This window comes from Dendrobates tinctorius, unplaced genomic scaffold, assembly GCF_039654945.1.
Source record: "Dendrobates tinctorius isolate UK_male_01 unplaced genomic scaffold, ASM3965494v1 ptg000075l, whole genome shotgun sequence".
In the NCBI taxonomy this organism is placed as follows: domain Eukaryota; kingdom Metazoa; phylum Chordata; class Amphibia; order Anura; family Dendrobatidae; genus Dendrobates; species Dendrobates tinctorius.
Window position 1 is genome coordinate 20,694,400 of NW_027361743.1, and position 18,988 is coordinate 20,713,387.

General features: G+C 49.1%; 1 protein-coding gene across 4 annotated transcripts in view; it reads left to right on the plus strand.

The window, feature by feature from the left end:
* The window catches only part of PSPC1 (paraspeckle component 1), a 159,051-nt gene that overhangs the window by 37,309 nt on the left and 102,754 nt on the right, over positions 1-18,988 (plus strand). For all 4 annotated transcript variants that reach the window (XR_012233690.1, XR_012233691.1, XM_073583068.1 and 1 more), the window contains exon 5: positions 16,788-16,872. Coding sequence is in view for 2 of the 4 variants with exons in the window: in XM_073583068.1 (XP_073439169.1) it covers positions 16,788-16,872 (85 nt within the window). In the remaining 2 variants the exon portion in view is untranslated. The remainder of the gene's footprint in view (positions 1-16,787; positions 16,873-18,988) is intronic.

The following is an 18,988-nucleotide window of genomic DNA, read 5'->3' on the forward strand; positions in this document are numbered from 1 at the left end:
CCATACGCTGGGTCGAAATTATTTCCGAAAACCATTCCTCCATGGATGGAGTGGACCATGATTTCCAGTGAAGTGGAAAGATCGTTTTGCTGCTTCAAGCAGGTGTCTTTAGAGCGATCTTTTAAAGCTAGGACACGACATACGGAACATGAGTAATAGAACTGCCTCTGGTCTTTTGGGAACTGTCACTCATAAATTCATTTTTGTAAATGAGTGGTGCCTACAGTGAAATGTCTCCTGGTGCGTTCCCAACTGAATACCTATGGAGATTTCTGAAAAGACGGAGCATCTCTCATCAAGGCTTCCTTGAAGAATGGAAAAAGAGAGATGTTGCCATATGTCGCTGACTCGTTCATTCCATACCTAGAAGACTTGGTGCTGTCCTTAAGTCATGGAAGTCATGCAAAATATTAGATATAGTAGTCTTTTGATCTGGGGTGTATTCGTTTTTGAATTAATGAGTTGTAATGAAAGTTATATTAATCTCAATTTTATGTTATGAGTAGAGTTGAGCGATACCAGCCGATACTTGAAAATATCGGATCGGAATGGATCGGCCGATCTTTAAAAAAAGTATCGGTATCGCCGATTCCGATACCGGGAACCAATGCAAGTCAATGGGGCCAAAATATCGGAATTAAAAAAAACCCTTTCTTTCCTTGTAGGTTAATTCTACATGAAGAAAAACAACTAAGAATAATGTAGAATGTATTGTGGGAGGTGGAGGAGACATTAAAGCCATAGAGGTTTAGCCCAATCAAATGGAATAGCAGGAATTAAACTTTTTTTTTTAAAGATGTTAGGAGTTACAAAGATATTGACTATGTTAGCCTCATTTATATTTTGCCAGACATGTATGTCTTCTTCTTCTACTTCCTTTTTTTACATTCTTCTTCTTCTTCTTCTACTTCCTTTTTTTACATTCTTCTTCTTCTTCTTCTACTACTTCCTTTTTTTACATTCTTCTTCTTCTTCTACTTCCTTTTTTTACATTCTTCTTCTTATTCCTTTTTTTACATTCTTCTTCTTCTTCTACTTCCTTTTTTTACATTCTTCTTCTTCTTCTTCTACTTCCTTTTTTTACATTCTTCTTCTTCTTCTACTTCCTTTTTTTACATTCTTCTTCTTATTCCTTTTTTTACATTCTTCTTCTTCTTCTTCCTTTTTTTACATTCTTCTTCTTCTTCTTCTTCTTCTTCTTCTTCTTCTTCTTCTTCTTCTTCTTCTTCTTCTTCTTCTTCTTCTTCTTCTTCTTCTTCTTCTTCTTCTTCTTCTTCTTCTTCTTCTTCTTCTTCTTCCTTTTCTTACATTCTTCATATTCTTCTTATTCAACAATTATTATTCTACATATTCAGCTTCTTCATCTTCTTCCTATTCTTCTTCATCATATTCTTGTTTGTGTCAGGCATTCCTGTAGTTGTTATCTAGAAAAGTTAGAAGTTTACACCTTCCGTTCTGCCTGTCACAAAAGATTTACAACAGGATTTGTCCGCGTTCAGTTTGGCCTGCAGAAGCAGGCCTTTTCCAGGGGCACCACGAGGAGGAACGGACTCACCCCCATACACTGCTTAGTCTTCTTCTGCTTATAAATAAGATAATATCATTTGCTCAGAGTATTAGTCTTATGCTTAATGTTCTTCTGCTTTGTTTTTTTTATGCTTCTTTGTCTTCTCTCTCTTGTTGTTCTGCATCTTGGTGGTTGTCTTCCTGTTCTTTGTCCTCTTGTTCTTTGTCCTCTTGAACCAGCTGACGGTACTGGCACCCGGAGGGGCAGCAGAAGGAACAAGAGCCAATGGCACTACCGAGGACCAGCTAACGGTGCTGGAACCCGGTTACTAAGCAGGAGGTACCTGTGCTACAAAGCACTACCAAGGACCAGCAGACGTTGCCGGAACTCGGATACCGAGATGGAGGCACCTAGGCCAAAGGCTCTGACGAGAACCAGCTGACGGTGCTGGAACCCGGAGGGGTAGCATAAGCTGCAAGAGCAAATGGAAATAGCGAGGACCAGCTGACAGTGCTGGCACCCGGAGGGGCAGCAGAAGGAATAAGAGCCAATGGCACAACCGAGGACCAGCTGACGGTGCTGGAACCCGGTTACTAAGCAGGAGGTACCTGTGCTACAAAGCACTACCAAGGACCAGCAGACGTTGCCGGAACTCGGATACCGAGATGGAGGCACCTAGGCCAAAGGCTCTGACGAGAACCAGCTGACGGTGCTGGAACCCGGAGGGGTAGCATAAGCTGCAAGAGCAAATGGAAATAGCGAGGACCAGCTGACAGTGCTGGCACCCGGAGGGGCAGCAGAAGGAATAAGAGCCAATGGCACAACCGAGGACCAGCTGACGGTGCTGGAACCCGGTTACTAAGCAGGAGGTACCTGTGCTACAAAGCACTACCAAGGACCAGCAGACGTTGCCGGAACTCGGATACCGAGATGGAGGCACCTAGGCCAAAGGCTCTGATGAGAACCAGCTGACGGTGCTGGAACCCGGAGGGGTATCAGAAGTTACCCCTGAAAAGCAAAGTTGGCATGCCGCAAGCTGGCCGCAGTTACCGAATCACACAGTCCTACAGGGGGTGCTTGTCCTACTGGCACTATGGAACAAACCTTTCTTACCAGAACCCGCAGTCCACATAGGAAGCACCTAAACTGCTGGCACCCTAGCCTCGGCTAACCCAACCGCAACACGACATGGCAACTTGGGGTGGCAAACTGACATTGACACTTCCCGGAAACAGCAGGCAGGGCTGGAACCAAGCTGGGCAGGAGGGAGTACCCGTGCCAAAGTCAGTTATGAGCAGCAACTGGCGATGTTGGAGCCCAGGACAAGCACTTAGCAGGCTGAGGCCTGATGTGCTGTCAATTGGGAGGCAGCAGGACAGATTGCCATCAAAACAGCAGGGGAACAGCTGACGTTACTGAACCCCACAAACACAGGAGCTAGTGTTTTACTCTGTGAAGACGGCACTTCCGAGCAACAACTGGCTGTGTTGAAGCCCAGGGACAAGCACGGAGCAGGCTTAGGCTGCATTGAAGAAATTTTAAGATCGGTTGTAGACTACTAATTTGAACCAAGCTCCACTTAGGCCTGTGGCTTCACTGATTTTCGTATTTCCCCTGTCCTCCAACCCCGCCAGTTACAGCTCCGAAGTGGCGTCTGCACAATCCACACTTGTTCCTGTGTTACAGGTGTTCAGTCCGGTCAGTTAATCCCCTGATGTGTGTCCGGCAATGTCGCCTGCTCTGTCCACATTCCGATAATGGGAATGTGGACAGAGCAGGCGACATTGCCGGACACACATCAGGGGATTAACTGACCGGACTGAACACCTGTAACACAGGAACAAGTGTGGATTGTGCAGACGCCACTTCGGAGCTGTAACTGGCGGGGTTGGAGGACAGGGGAAATACGAGAGACAGTGGAGCCACAGGCCTAATTGGAGCACGGTTAAAAATCAGTAGTGGTACGACTGTGTAGGCAGCAGGAGACTTTGCCATCCACACAGCAGGGGATCAGCTGACATTACTGAACCCCACTGAGACACGGGAGCAAGTGTCTCTTTCCGTGTGGACGGCACTTCCGAACTACAACTGGCTGTGTTGAAGCCCAGGAAATAGGAGGGTGTAGGCAGAGGCCTACTGTATTTTGAAAGAGGTGACAGCAGGAGAGACTGCCATCCACAAAGCAGGGGATCAGCTGACGTTACTGAACCCCACTGAGACACGGGAGCAAGTGTCTCTTTCCGTGTGGACGGCACTTCCGAACTACAACTGGCTGTGTTGAAGCCCAGGAAATAGGAGGGTGTAGGCAGAGGCCTACTGTATTTTGAATGAGGTGACAGCAGGAGAGACTGCCATCCACACAGCAGGGGATCAGCTGACGTTACTGAACCCCACTGAGACACGGGAGCAAGTATCTCTTTCCGTGTGGACGGCACTTCCGAACTACAACTGGCTGTGTTGAAGCCCAGGAAATAGGAGGGTGTAGGCAGAGGCCTACTGTATTTTGAATGAGGTGACAGCAGGAGAGACTGCCATCCACACAGCAGGGGATCAGCTGACGTTACTGAACCCCACTGAGACACGGGAGCAAGTATCTCTTTCCGTGTGGACGGCACTTCCGAACTACAACTGGCTGTGTTGAAGCCCAGGAAATAGGAGGGTGTAGGCAGAGGCCTACTGAATTTTGAATGAGGTGACAGCAGGAGAGACTGCCATCCACACAGCAGGGGATCAGCTGACATTACTGAACCCCACTGAGACACGGGAGCAAGTATCTCTTTCCGTGTGGACGGCACTTCCGAACTACAACTGGCTGTGTTGAAGCCCAGGAAATAGGAGGGTGTAGGCAGAGGCCTACTGTATTTTGAATGAGTTTACAGCAGGAGAGACTGCCATCCACACAGCAGGGGATCAGCTGACGTTACTGAACCCCACTGAGACACGGGAGCAAGTGTCTCTTTCCGTGTGGACGGCACTTCCGAACTACAACTGGCTGTGTTGAAGCCCAGGAAATAGGAGGGTGTAGGCAGAGGCCTACTGTATTTTGAATGAGTTTACAGCAGGAGAGACTGCCATCCACACAGCAGGGGATCAGCTGACGTTACTGAACCCCACTGAGACACGGGAGCAAGTATCTCTTTCCGTGTGGACGGCACTTCCGAACTACAACTGGCTGTGTTGAAGCCCAGGAAATAGGAGGGTGTAGGCAGAGGCCTACTGTATTTTGAAAGAGGTGACAGCAGGAGAGACTGCCATCCACAAAGCAGGGGATCAGCTGACGTTACTGAACCCCACTGAGACACGGGAGCAAGTGTCTCTTTCCGTGTGGACGGCACTTCCGAACTACAACTGGCTGTGTTGAAGCCCAGGAAATAGGAGGGTGTAGGCAGAGGCCTACTGTATTTTGAATGAGGTGACAGCAGGAGAGACTGCCATCCACACAGCAGGGGATCAGCTGACGTTACTGAACCCCACTGAGACACGGGAGCAAGTATCTCTTTCCGTGTGGACGGCACTTCCGAACTACAACTGGCTGTGTTGAAGCCCAGGAAATAGGAGGGTGTAGGCAGAGGCCTACTGAATTTTGAATGAGGTGACAGCAGGAGAGACTGCCATCCACACAGCAGGGGATCAGCTGACATTACTGAACCCCACTGAGACACGGGAGCAAGTATCTCTTTCCGTGTGGACGGCACTTCCGAACTACAACTGGCTGTGTTGAAGCCCAGGAAATAGGAGGGTGTAGGCAGAGGCCTACTGTATTTTGAATGAGTTTACAGCAGGAGAGACTGCCATCCACACAGCAGGGGATCAGCTGACGTTACTGAACCCCACTGAGACACGGGAGCAAGTGTCTCTTTCCGTGTGGACGGCACTTCCGAACTACAACTGGCTGTGTTGAAGCCCAGGAAATAGGAGGGTGTAGGCAGAGGCCTACTGTATTTTGAATGAGTTTACAGCAGGAGAGACTGCCATCCACACAGCAGGGGATCAGCTGACGTTACTGAACCCCACTGAGACACGGGAGCAAGTATCTCTTTCCGTGTGGACGGCACTTCCGAACTACAACTGGCTGTGTTGAAGCCCAGGAAATAGGAGGGTGTAGGCAGAGGCCTACTGTATTTTGAATGAGGTGACAGCAGGAGAGACTGCCATCCACACAGCAGGGGATCAGCTGACGTTACTGAACCCCACTGAGACACGGGAGCAAGTATCTCTTTCCGTGTGGACGGCACTTCCGAACTACAACTGGCTGTGTTGAAGCCCAGGAAATAGGAGGGTGTAGGCAGAGGCCTACTGTATTTTGAATGAGGTGACAGCAGGAGAGACTGCCATCCACACAGCAGGGGATCAGCTGACGTTACTGAACCCCACTGAGACACGGGAGCAAGTATCTCTTTCCGTGTGGACGGCACTTCCGAACTACAACTGGCTGTGTTGAAGCCCAGGAAATAGGAGGGTGTAGGCAGAGGCCTACTGTATTTTGAATGAGGTGACAGCAGGAGAGACTGCCATCCACACAGCAGGGGATCAGCTGACGTTACTGAACCCCACTGAGACACGGGAGCAAGTATCTCTTTCCGTGTGGACGGCACTTCCGAACTACAACTGGCTGTGTTGAAGCCCAGGAAATAGGAGGGTGTAGGCAGAGGCCTACTGTCTTTGTAATGCGGAGACAGCAGGAGAGACTGCCATCTCCACAGCAGGGGAACAGCTGGCAGTGCTGAACCCCACTAACACTTGAACGAATGTGTTTGGCTCTGTGGAGACGACACTTCTGAACACCAACTGACGTTGTTGGAGCCCAGGATTAGGCGAGGAGCAGGCTGGGGCCTACTGGATTTTGGCAGGTGAATGCAGCAGGAGACTTGCCATCTCCACAGCAGGGGAACAGCTGACAGTGCTGAACCCCACTAACACTTGAACGAATGTGTTTGGCTCTGTGGAGACGACACTTCTGAACACCAACTGACGTTGTTGGAGCCCAGGATTAGGCGAGGAGCAGGCTGGGGCCTACTGGATTTTGGCAGGTGAATGCAGCAGGAGACTTGCCATCTCCACAGCAGGGGAACAGCTGGCAGTGCTGAACCCCACTAACACTTGAACGAATGTGTTTGGCTCTGTGGAGACGACACTTCTGAACACCAACTGACGTTGTTGGAGCCCAGGATTAGGCGAGGAGCAGGCTGGGGCCTACTGGATTTTGGCAGGTGAATGCAGCAGGAGACTTGCCATCTCCACAGCAGGGGAACAGCTGGCAGTGCTGAACCCCACTAACACTTGAACGAATGTGTTTGGCTCTGTGGAGACGACACTTCTGAACACCAACTGACGGTTGTTGGAGCCCAGGATTAGGCGAGGAGCAGGCTGGGGCCTACTGGATTTTGGCAGGTGAATGCAGCAGGAGACTTGCCATCTCCACAGCAGGGGAACAGCTGGCAGTGCTGAACCCCACTAACACTTGAACAAATGTGTTTGGCTCTGTGGAGACGACACTTCTGAACACCAACTGACGTTGTTGGAGCTCAGGATTAGGCGAGGAGCAGGCTGGGGCCTACTGGATTTTGGCAGGTGAATGCAGCAGGAGACTTGCCATCTCCACAGCAGGGGAACAGCTGACAGTGCTGAACCCCACTAACACTTGAACGAATGTGTTTGGCTCTGTGGAGACGACACTTCTGAACACCAACTGACGTTGTTGGAGCCCAGGATTAGGCGAGGAGCAGGCTGGGGCCTACTGGATTTTGGCAGGTGAATGCAGCAGGAGACTTGCCATCTCCACAGCAGGGGAACAGCTGGCAGTGCTGAACCCCACTAACACTTGAACGAATGTGTTTGGCTCTGTGGAGACGACACTTCTGAACACCAACTGACGTTGTTGGAGCCCAGGATTAGGCGAGGAGCAGGCTGGGGCCTACTGGATTTTGGCAGGTGAATGCAGCAGGAGACTTGCCATCTCCACAGCAGGGGAACAGCTGGCAGTGCTGAACCCCACTAACACTTGAACGAATGTGTTTGGCTCTGTGGAGACGACACTTCTGAACACCAACTGACGTTGTTGGAGCTCAGGATTAGGCGAGGAGCAGGCTGGGGCCTACTGGATTTTGGCAGGTGAATGCAGCAGGAGACTTGCCATCTCCACAGCAGGGGAACAGCTGACAGTGCTGAACCCCACTAACACTTGAACGAATGTGTTTGGCTCTGTGGAGACGACACTTCTGAACACCAACTGACGTTGTTGGAGCTCAGGATTAGGCGAGGAGCAGGCTGGGGCCTACTGGATTTTGGCAGGTGAATGCAGCAGGAGACTTGCCATCTCCACAGCAGGGGAACAGCTGACAGTGCTGAACCCCACTAACACTTGAACGAATGTGTTTGGCTCTGTGGAGACGACACTTCTGAACACCAACTGACGTTGTTGGAGCCCAGGATTAGGCGAGGAGCAGGCTGGGGCCTACTGGATTTTGGCAGGTGAATGCAGCAGGAGACTTGCCATCTCCACAGCAGGGGAACAGCTGGCAGTGCTGAACCCCACTAACACTTGAACGAATGTGTTTGGCTCTGTGGAGACGACACTTCTGAACACCAACTGACGTTGTTGGAGCCCAGGATTAGGCGAGGAGCAGGCTGGGGCCTACTGGATTTTGGCAGGTGAATGCAGCAGGAGACTTGCCATCTCCACAGCAGGGGAACAGCTGGCAGTGCTGAACCCCACTAACACTTGAACGAATGTGTTTGGCTCTGTGGAGACGACACTTCTGAACACCAACTGACGCTGTTGGAGCCCAGGATTACGCATGCCGCATGCAGAGGCCAATGGGCATCGGTTTTTATGGAGGTTGTGGACTACTACTGATTCTAACCATGCTCCACTTAGGCCTCTGGCTCCACTGTCTCTACTATTTACCCTGGCCTCCAACCCCGCCAGCTACATCTCTGAAGTGGCGTCAGCACAATCTACACTTGTTCCTGTGTTACTGGTGCTCAGTCCCATCAGTTGATCCCCTGATGTTTGTCCGGCAAGTTCGCCAGCTCTGTCCTCATTCCCACTACTGGTTATGGGAATGTGGACAGAGCAGGAGACCTTGCCGGACACACATCAGGGGATAAACTGATGGGACTGAGCCACAGGAACACAGGAACAAGTGTAGATTGTGCTGACGCCACTTCAGAGATGTAGATGGCGGGGTTGGAGGTCAGGGGAAATAGTAGAGACAGTGGAGCCAGAGACCTAAGTTGGGCACGGTTAAAAATCAGTAGTGGTTTGAATGTTGATGGAGCTGGTGACTCTGCCGTCCACACAGCAGGGGATCAGCTGGCATTACTGAACCCCAGTAACACAGGAGCTAGTGTGTTTCTCTGTGCAGACGACACATCTGAGCGACAACTGGCTGTGTTGAAGCACAGGGATTATAGTTCAGGTGGTAGAAAAATGAACACACCAGCAGACCTGGATACAGTTGCCAACCACTAATTTAGTCTGTAAGAGGAATGGCAAAGTCTTTGGAGATCCAGGCCTTGGTCATTTTCAGAAAAGTCAGCCGGTCAACATTATCGGAAGATAGTCGCGTGCGACGGTCTGTTAGTACACCACCTGCGGCACTAAAGACACGTTCCGATAATACACTGGCAGCAGGGCAAGCCAGCACCTCCAATGCATACTGGCTAAGCTCTGGCCATGTATCCAGCTTAGAGACCCAAAACTTGAAGGGGGAAGAGCCATCTGGGAGTACAGCGACAGGGCAAGACATGTAGTCTGACACCATCTGACGGAAGCGTTGCCTCCTGCTGACTCGAGGCGTCGCTGATGGTGTAGACAATTGTGGTGGACACACAAAACTTTGCCACATTTGGGCCATAGTGGTCTTGCCTTGTGCTGCGGCACTGCCTCTGCTCCCTCTTTGTGCAGAGTTTCCTCCACTGCCTCGACGCACAGAGCTGCTTTGTAAAGCACTAGCAACAATGCTGTCGGGTGGAATGGAAAACATTATGGACTGCACCAGTGACTCTTCGTACTCCCGCATTTTACGCTCCCGGTTCAACGTTGGTATGAGCCTTTGTACGCTGTCCCGGTAGCGAGGATCTAGGAGGGTGTACACCCAATAATCAGCCGAGACGAGAATGTGGGCGATGCGGCGGTCGTTTCTCAGGCACTGCAGCATGAAATCAACCATGTGCTGCAGACTCCCAACTGCCAAAGAACCGCTGTCCCCTGTTTGAGGCGTGACCTCGACCTGCTCTGCATCACCCCACCCTCGCTGTACATACTGAGTAGAGGTTTGTGTACCTCCCTCCTCTGGAGAGATGTCTTCCTCCTCCATCGACTCCTCCTCATCCTCCTCACAAAGTGTCCCCTGCCTAGGCCTTTGTGAGGAAACACGTAGCGCAGACTGTCCAGAAGCAGATGGCATTTGGGACTCCTCATCCTCCACCTCTTCTGAAACCTCATCCCTTAGTGCTTGCAGTGTTTGTTGAAGCAGGCAGATAAGGGGGACAGTCATGCTGACTAGTGCATCGTCTGCACTCGCCATCCGCGTGGATTCATCGAAGGCACGCAAAACGAGGCAGATGTCCTTCATAGAGGCCCACTCAATGGTGCTGAAGTGTGAACGGCGCACAGTGCGACTTGTTTGCGCCTGATGCAGCTGGTACTCCTTGACTGCTGCCTGCTGCTCACACAACCGCTCCAACATATGTAACGTTGAATTCCACCGGGTGGGTAGGTCACATATGATGCGATGTTCCGGAAGGCCAAATCGTCGCTGCAGAGCAGCGAGGCGCGATCTTGCCGTGCTGGAACGTCGCAAGTGAGCGCACTCTATGCTGACCTTGTGCAACAGTGCATCAAGATCCGGATAGTCCCTCAGAAAGCTCTGCACGACCAAGTTAAGAACATGTGCCAGACATGGGATGTGTGTGAGGTTGCCTAGGCCAAGAGCTGCCACCAGATTTCGGCCATTGTCACACACTACCAAGCCCGGCTGGAGATTCGCTGGCCCAAACCACACATCGCTCTCCAGCTTGATAGCATTCCAGAGCTCCTGCGCTGTGTGGCTTCGATTCCCCAAAGAAATTAATTTGAGTACAGCCTGTTGACGTTTGGCCACGGCTGTGCTCATATCGGTCGTAACAGGCTCCTGCTCTGCTGTTTCTGAGGAACTTGAGTAGGAGGAGGAGTCTATGTGTACAGACTGGAGTCCTGCAATCCGTGGCGTTGGAAGAACACGTACAGCGCCACTCTCCAGATCCGTACCCGGCTCCACAACATTGACCCAGTGGGCAGTGAGGGAAAGGTATCGTCCCTGTCCATGGTTACTGGTCCACGCATCGGTGGTCAGGTGGACCTTGCTACTAACGGCGTTTAGTAGCGCATGTTTTATTTTGCCCTCAACATGTTTCTGCAGGGCAGGGACGGCTCGCCTGCTGAAATAAAAGCGGCTGGGCACGTTGTATTGGGGGACTGCCAATGCCATTAAGTCCCGGAAGGTGTCAGTGTCCACCAGCCTGAATGACAGCATTTCAACTGCCAGAAGTTTGGCAATGCCAGCATTCAGAGACTGTGCTCGGGGATGGTTTGCCGAGTAAGGGCGCCTTTTATCCCATGCCTGTGCTACCGATGGCTGTGATGGATGGGAACGTGCTGTTATGGGTGGAATCTGACAGGGTCTCCGGACAACAGTGGCAGAGGTTCTTCCTTGGCGATCCTGTGAGGAAGCCGAACCAGCAGTGTGTGAGCTGGAGGAAGAGGGCCCAACACGAACTGAAGAGGTGGTAGGTGGTGCTGTACGTTGGCCTACGTCTTCAGGGTGTCTCTGCAACTCCAACTCGTGCTTGGTGCGCACATGTTTCCACATATTTGTGGTATTGAGGTTGCTGACATTTCTCCCTCTTTTGACTCTCTGATGACACAGCTTGCATTTGACAAAGCAAATGTCATCTGCAACTGTGTCAAAAAAGGACCACGCACTGCAACTCTTGTGAGCGCCCGGTTTGCCTTTGGAAGGAGGAATGCTCCTAACGGGTGCCGAAGTGGAGGGTACAGGCAACCAAGTCTTCCCCCTCCCTCTGCCTCCTGTTTTGGCCGGTAGGGGAATCTCTTCCTCCGAGCTGCTCCCACCACCTTCCTGTTGCTCACGCCATGATGGGTCAAGGACCTCATCATCTTCCCTCCCCTCTTCAAACAGCTGCTTCTCCGGGGTTGTCTCGCCAGCACCGTACGCACCAGAAAGTGGCAACTGAGTCTCGTCATCATCTGATGCGTACTGAGGTGTGCTGACCATAGGCACTGGCCCACTCGCCTCTTCAGATTCAGAGGGACAAAGAAGTTGCGCATCACTGCATACTCCCTCTTCTTCACATTCAGGAATGCGGCTTGGCTGGCCCCCTCTTTCCAAGCCAACAGATTCCGAGAACAGAAGTAGAGACTGTGATGGCTCCTGTCCATGTCTCTCTGACTGCCTGGGCACTTTGGCAGGTGGTGAAGAGACAGATGGTTGCTCTTCGGTGCTCTGACCCTGAGAGGATGCGGAAGTAATTGAAGTCGATGCGTTAGCTGCCATCCATCCGACAACGGCTTCAATTTGTTCCTCCCGCAGCAGTGGGGTACGTTGAGGTCCTACAAAGCTGCGCATAAAGGACTGTTGCCTGCTAAAACTGGGGGATGCTGATCCACTGGTGCCCGCAGCAGGCCCAGAATCCCCACGTCCTCTACCTGTAGAATCCCCACGTCCTCTCCCTGCAGAATCCCCACGTCCTCTCCCTGCTGAAACTCCACGCCCACGCCCCCGCGCCTTACTCCCTGCCTTCTTCATCTTGCAAGACTGCTTAAGATAGGCAAAAAAGTACAAAGGGGGGCCTTAGTGTGCTTATTCCTGAACAGCTGGTTACAGGTACAAGAAACACTAATTTTATGAAGTGTGTGTGTGTGGACTAGACTTTAATAGGAGCTGATGTGGCCTACACAAGTTCAAAATGTAGTGTTTGGTGAACTTTTTATGTGGTTTCTTTGTTTGAAACAAACTCAAAGTATGAGAACAAAGAATTGAAACTGATAGTATCACCAACTTTTTGGAGCTATTACAATGCAGGCAGGTAACCTACAATGCAAAAGATGAGGCTCCAAAAAAATTGGGTAATACTAATCTGGCTGCGCCGGCAGGGCACAAGCCAGAAAAAAAGGCTCCTCTATCTACTCCTATATAGTGTTTGCAACCAACCAATGTTGATGGATACGGATGGATGCACACTAATAGGAGAAGAAAAAATGAGCTGCACTCAGAGACAAATATGTGTGAGGCAGTGACGCACGTTGAGCGTCCTACAACCAGACGTAGCTGCAGGACACTCTACTCAGCGTGAGCTGCACTCACACACAGTCAGAGACCTCTCAGACAGCCGTCAACAGTGCAGCTAAGTGGGCACTGGCACTGACAGGCTGCAGAAAGGCTCCGCTGTGTACTCCTATATAGTGTTTGCAACCACCGTAGATGGAGACGGATGGATGCACACTAATAGAAGAAAAAATGAGCTGCACTCAAATAAAAATGTGTGAGGCAGTGACGCACGCTGAGCGTCCTACAGCCAGACGTAGCTGCAGGACACACTACTCAGCGTGAGCTGCACTCACACACAGTCAGAGACCTCTCAGACAGCCGTGAACAGTGCAGCAAAGTGGACACTAGCACTGAAAGGCTGCAGAAAGGCTCCGCTGTCTACTACTAGTGTTTGCAACCAACGTATATGGATACGGATGGAAGCACACTAGATTGAAATTATTTAAAAAATGCAGCTCAAAAAATAAAAGATGTATGAGGCAGCAGTGATCACACTGGGTGGCCTACAGCCTGACGTGGCTGTAGGACCCACTCCACAGCGTGAGCTGCACTCACACAGCCCTTGCAGACAGCTGTGAACACTGCTGCTAGGGCAAAGAAGGCTACAGTGGTGGTTTATGTAGCCTGGGTAAAGCACTAGATGTTTGGTGGAATCGCTATTTCTAACTGTCCCTCACAGTCTTCTACAGCAGCCTGTCCCTAACTGAATTCACAGCAGAGTGACCAGAAATGGCGGCTGCGGTGGCTTTTATAGTGCATCATGACATCATTTCGGCAGCCAATCACAGCCATGCCAATAGTTAACATGCCTACATGCCTAACAGGATGTGCCCACACTTCGGAGGATTCCCATTGGCTTAATCAAAGCAAGCAGGCTCATAGCATGATGGGAACTTCCTATTCCGATTCCGATCCCGGAATCCGATATGAAAAAAGTATCGGAATTAAGTATCGGAATTCCGATACCGCTAATATCGGCCGATACCCGATACTTGCGGTATCGGAATGCTCAACACTAGTTATGAGTTAAAAAATGGTGTATGAAATGGTCTTGTCAATTTTGGAAATTGTTCTTGTATACAAATACAAGAGTAACCATCACTACCGTCAGGAATCAGGTGTGAACAGGTGCTTACTAAGAGTAGCCATCTCTACATAAAACCAACAAATAAAGTAGGACTCTGTAGTGCTATAGCATGCAAACATGAAATATATGAAATTTGATTTGCATTACTGCACTAGAAATTATGAAAAATTGAGAATACTTAGTGCATAAATTGGCCAAATCATGTGTACCCAGCAGTCATGATAAGGCGATTCTTTTTGCTGGGAACCCTCATAATGTGAATCCTCTCTTAGGCTGGGTTCACATAGCGTTATTGCGGTCCGTTCAACGCATGTGTTAAAAGGACTGCGCTAACGCTACTCTTCTTTCTGATCGCGTCAGCGCAGCTCCTCCATCTGCTCTGCGCTAGCCGTGACGGACACTCGAACGTTGCAAACCGCGTACGAGGGTCCATCACAGCATGACGGCACATCGCTAACGCCTGCCGATTGTGACAGGCGTTAGCGATGCACTACGTTATGGCAGTCTATGGCTGCGTTACGGATGCGTTACATCGTGTTAATGCTGCTTTGTAACGCAACCCGTTAAACGGACTGCCATAACGCTATGTGAACCCAGTCTTAGGCTTGTATACATAGGCTCTCTGACTGAGCACTCCACCCTTCAGCCTCAGGCGTTTTTAATAACAGCATGATCCTACCTTACCATATAAATTTAAGCTTTAGCCTAAGAGAGGATTCACATTAGGTAGTTTCCCAACAATGAGAATCGCCTTATCGCAGCTTCAGAGTACACATGAATTGGCCAATTTATGCAACAAGTATGCTCAATTTTTCATATTTTCTAGTGCAGTAATGCAATTCAAATTTTATATATTTCATGTTTGCATGCTATAGCGCTACGGAGTGCTTTGTTCTTGTAGTCAGTTATTGATTAAAATCATACTTTTCAAATGGGGTGTACTTATTTATGCTGAGTATTGTACATATATAGAAGTATAGACTAGAGACAAGGGTGGTTTATGACGGTTTTATTTGTAATAAATATTGTCATACTACTAACATTTTATTGGACTAAATAGGTAAAAACACCAATAAACAATAATACACACTAAAACGGCATAAGTATGTCTAGAAAGATAATAGTTTGCCAGTTTTGAGCTACTGTGGGGAGGGGTTTGGGATTGGAGCAGTATCATTCCAAAAATAACATTGTAATAAGAATAAATGTATTGCATATATCTCTAGATACCTGTAATTAAAGCACTAGATTTATATCTAGAAACCCATATTGTAAATCGGGGCGGAGAAAGCACAATTTTAGTTGGCTATAGTTCAGCTATACAGCGGGTGAAATGGCTATATTGAACACGTCACCAATTTCTGAAGGTGTTATTGACACACCAGATGTTGGTAACAACATATCCAATCCACATAGGCAAAGAAATCAAACCATAGATGTCCATAAATTATGCGTAATAATGACAAATGACACAGGGAAGAAAGCATTAAACACGTTTACTGTTTACTGAAATTTGATACTTCGTACAAAAGCCTTTGTTGGTGATGGCCGCTTCAGGATGCCTCCTCCATGGAGAAACTAGTTGCATGCATTGCTCAGATGTAATTTTGGCCCATTCTGCCACACAAACACTTTTTACATCTTGAAGCTTCAGTGGGCTCCATCTCTGAATAATGAGATTTAGTTCCTTTCATACATTTTCTGTTGGATTCAGGACTTGTGATTGGCTGGGCCACTCTAGCAGCTTTATTTTCTTTCTCGGGAACCAATTGAGCATTTTCTTGCCTGTGTGTTTGGAGGCATTATCTTGCTAAAATGTCCACCCTCGTTTCATCCTTATCATCCTGGTGGATGGCAACAGATTTTTGTCAAGAATGTGTCGGTACATTAGTCCATTCATTTTATTTCAATGATTTGAAGTTTTCTAGTGCTGTATGCTGAAGAACAGCCCCAAACTATGTTTCCACCTCTAAACTTCACTGTGTCATTTCTCATTACTACACCCAACTCAATTTATGGACATCTATCGACTTTCTATGACTGTGTGGATTGAATGAGTTGTTCCTGACATCTGGTGAGAATTTAATTTTAATAGCACCTTTAGAAATATAATCTGGTAAATATATAATTTTTTCTAAAAAAAAAAAAAAAAATAATTCAGGGGGAGGGGGAATGGGGATGCTTATTATAATTTGAATGTAGTTATCGTGGGGACGGATGCGTTGGAGCTAGGTCACAGGAAGTATGGTCTCTGCTGCAGGAAGCTGACAGCAGGAATGGGGCAGTGTTGCTGGCCCTGGGGTGGGGGTGTTTTGTTGGTGCAAGGCTGCGCCAGGCCCCGGGCTTTCATAAAATGTTGGGTGTGCCCACAGTTTCCCCTTCTTTTCACTGCAGTGGACTTCGGTTGCCAGACGCGGCCATTTTTCCGAAGTCCACCGCACTGCATAGAACAGGAAGTGCTGGGACTCCCAACATTATGTGAAAGCTCCGGGCCCGACACAGCCTTGCACTGCTGAACACCCCACTCCTCCCAGCCTGGGGCCTGCATCATCGCCCCTCTCCTGCCGCCACCAGCTTCCTGCAGCAGCGACCCTTGCCTTATCACGACGCTCAGCGTGCTGAAAAAAGAAATGGCACATACTCACCCATGGATCTCCTTCCATTTTCCTCTTCATGATCTAGCCTGGTCGACATCTGATATGTTATCTTCAGCCATGTTCTGACCAGGCTGGAAGAACAGGAAAGGAGAGTAATAGGGGATCCATATGTGAGTATTTGCTATTTCTTTTATGTGAGGTTAGTCATTTTTTTTCACAATTTCAAGGAGAATGTTAGAAAAATGTGCTTTTTTTTTGTGCAGATCTAATGCGACGCCAGGAAGAGCTGCGAAGATTGGAGGAGCTCAGGAACCAGGAGCTTCAAAAGCGGAAGCAGTTTCATATGAGGTAACGTTTCAGAGAGGTAGTTGTATTAAAGAAACATATTTCCCAGTTTTCATTTATATTTGTGGTTTACAGTGGGACAAGATGAGTCCGCTCAATAACTTTAGGTTGCAGGTGACTTAAAGTGGTTCTCCTGGGAAATCTAGTTAGCATCTCACCAGGATAAGTGAGAACTTAGTGATCGGTGATTGACCCGCACTGATTGGCAAACTGATTTGCTTTCCTGTGTCCTTAGGAGGCTTGTGCGCATGCGCTCTGTTGCTCCGGGCCTGGCATCGGTGACTGCGTCCCACATGGGGATGAGCGGCACACGGTCTTTTGCTTCCGTCCACGTGTACTGTGGCTTGGGCCTCCGCGTCCATCTCTGCCCACCGTGACGCACTCAGTGATGTCATAGGTGTGGATGTGTCGGCGCACTATGCGCCTATCCACGGCCACCCTATTGAGTGATGTACGGCAATTGGATGGTGCATCATCTCCATGTATAATTTGTACTTGATGTTAGAACCTGTATGATTGGTGGATGGATGTTTATAAGGAGTGTGATGTTGCCGTGATGCCACTACCCCTGACGAAGGCACGCTGCCAAAACGCACTTAGGGGAATTGGCACCATTGCATGGCTGGATAAGAAATGTTAGCATTCCTCTGTTAGCTATGCATTATTGAACAGCCCCATGTTTTGTGACCTCAGTGCTTGGTTTGACACCATATGTATGTACACCATTGGTTATTTGCCTGAGAGAGTTTATATACTATTTGGATAGATTTTTGTAATCCTGAACTTGACTAGACACTTTATTGGGACTGTTAGCTGTTTAATGACGGTGAGGTCAACTTTGTAGCTTTGCCTGCCTGTTGGTGGTGCCACTTTGTGTATTTTTTTTTTTTTTTTTGGCTTTTCACCATGCATCCTATTGGCACTATGTTAAGCATTGTCTGCATTTTAGTTTATATTCCAATAAAGATTATTTTTTAATGCGTTCTATTTACGTCTTCTCTCATATGTTCATGTCATTTTGACGTATGAGGCTGTGTGCACACGCTGCGGATTTTGCTGCGGTTCCGCAGCGGTTTTCCCTATGGGAATGAAAAACCGCAATGCAGACGGTGCGGAATTTTCCGCGCGGATTATCTGCGGTTTTCAATCCGCAGAAAGAATTGACATGTCAATTCTTTCTGCGGATTCTGCTGCGGTTTGCCATCTCCTCCATTGAGGAGATGAAAAACCGCAGGGAAAAACCGCAGAGCAATCCGCAGGTAAAACTGCAGGTCTTTTGACCTGCGGTTTCACCTGCGGATTTTACAAAATCCGCGCGGATGAATCCGCACCAAATCCGCAGCGTGTGCACACAGCCTGAACGGTCCAATGAGTAGTCCGCATTCCTATGCTAGTATAAGTAGTTGATGTAAATATTACAAATTCTCTTTGATTATTCATGTTAGTTTTTGCCTAGTTTGATTGGCAAACTGGAAAATTTTTTTTTCCTCAAAGTACTTTTGTCCTCTCTAGAATTGGGCAACAGTGCACATGTCCGACTGCTGCTCCATTCATTCTCTATGGAGCAGGCGGTGAAAACTGAGCACAGTGCTGAGTAGCCCCATAGAGAGTGAAAGGAGCGGCGGGCGACCATGTGCATTGCTGCTGCTCCATTGTAAGGGTACCGTTACACTTAGCGATGCACCAGCGATCCCGATATGGATCGCTGGTGCATCGCTAAGTGGTCGCTAGTGAGCTGCCACATAGGCAGATCTCACCAGCGACATCGCTGGGGTCGGGGGTCACTACTTACCTGTCAGACGTGGCGATCCTGGCGTCCTCCCGCCCACGTCCATGCCTCGCTCGTCGGCGCCACAGGAAGCGGCCGACGAGAAACGGCCCAGGACGTTCTCGCGCGACCAACGATGAGCAGTGGGGGAGCCGGTCGGAGGTAAGTATCAGACATGGCGATATCGCTGCTGCGTCACAAAATCGGTGACTTTACAGCAGTGTGTAACGGGGGCTTAACTGGGATAAAAAGTGCAGACCACTAGAAGTCAATAAGTCTCCTCCCCCCTCCTGTCCTGCCCCAGGTTTGGCCACTTCTTTGGAGCTGGTCGAAAATGGCGTGAGGACGCTG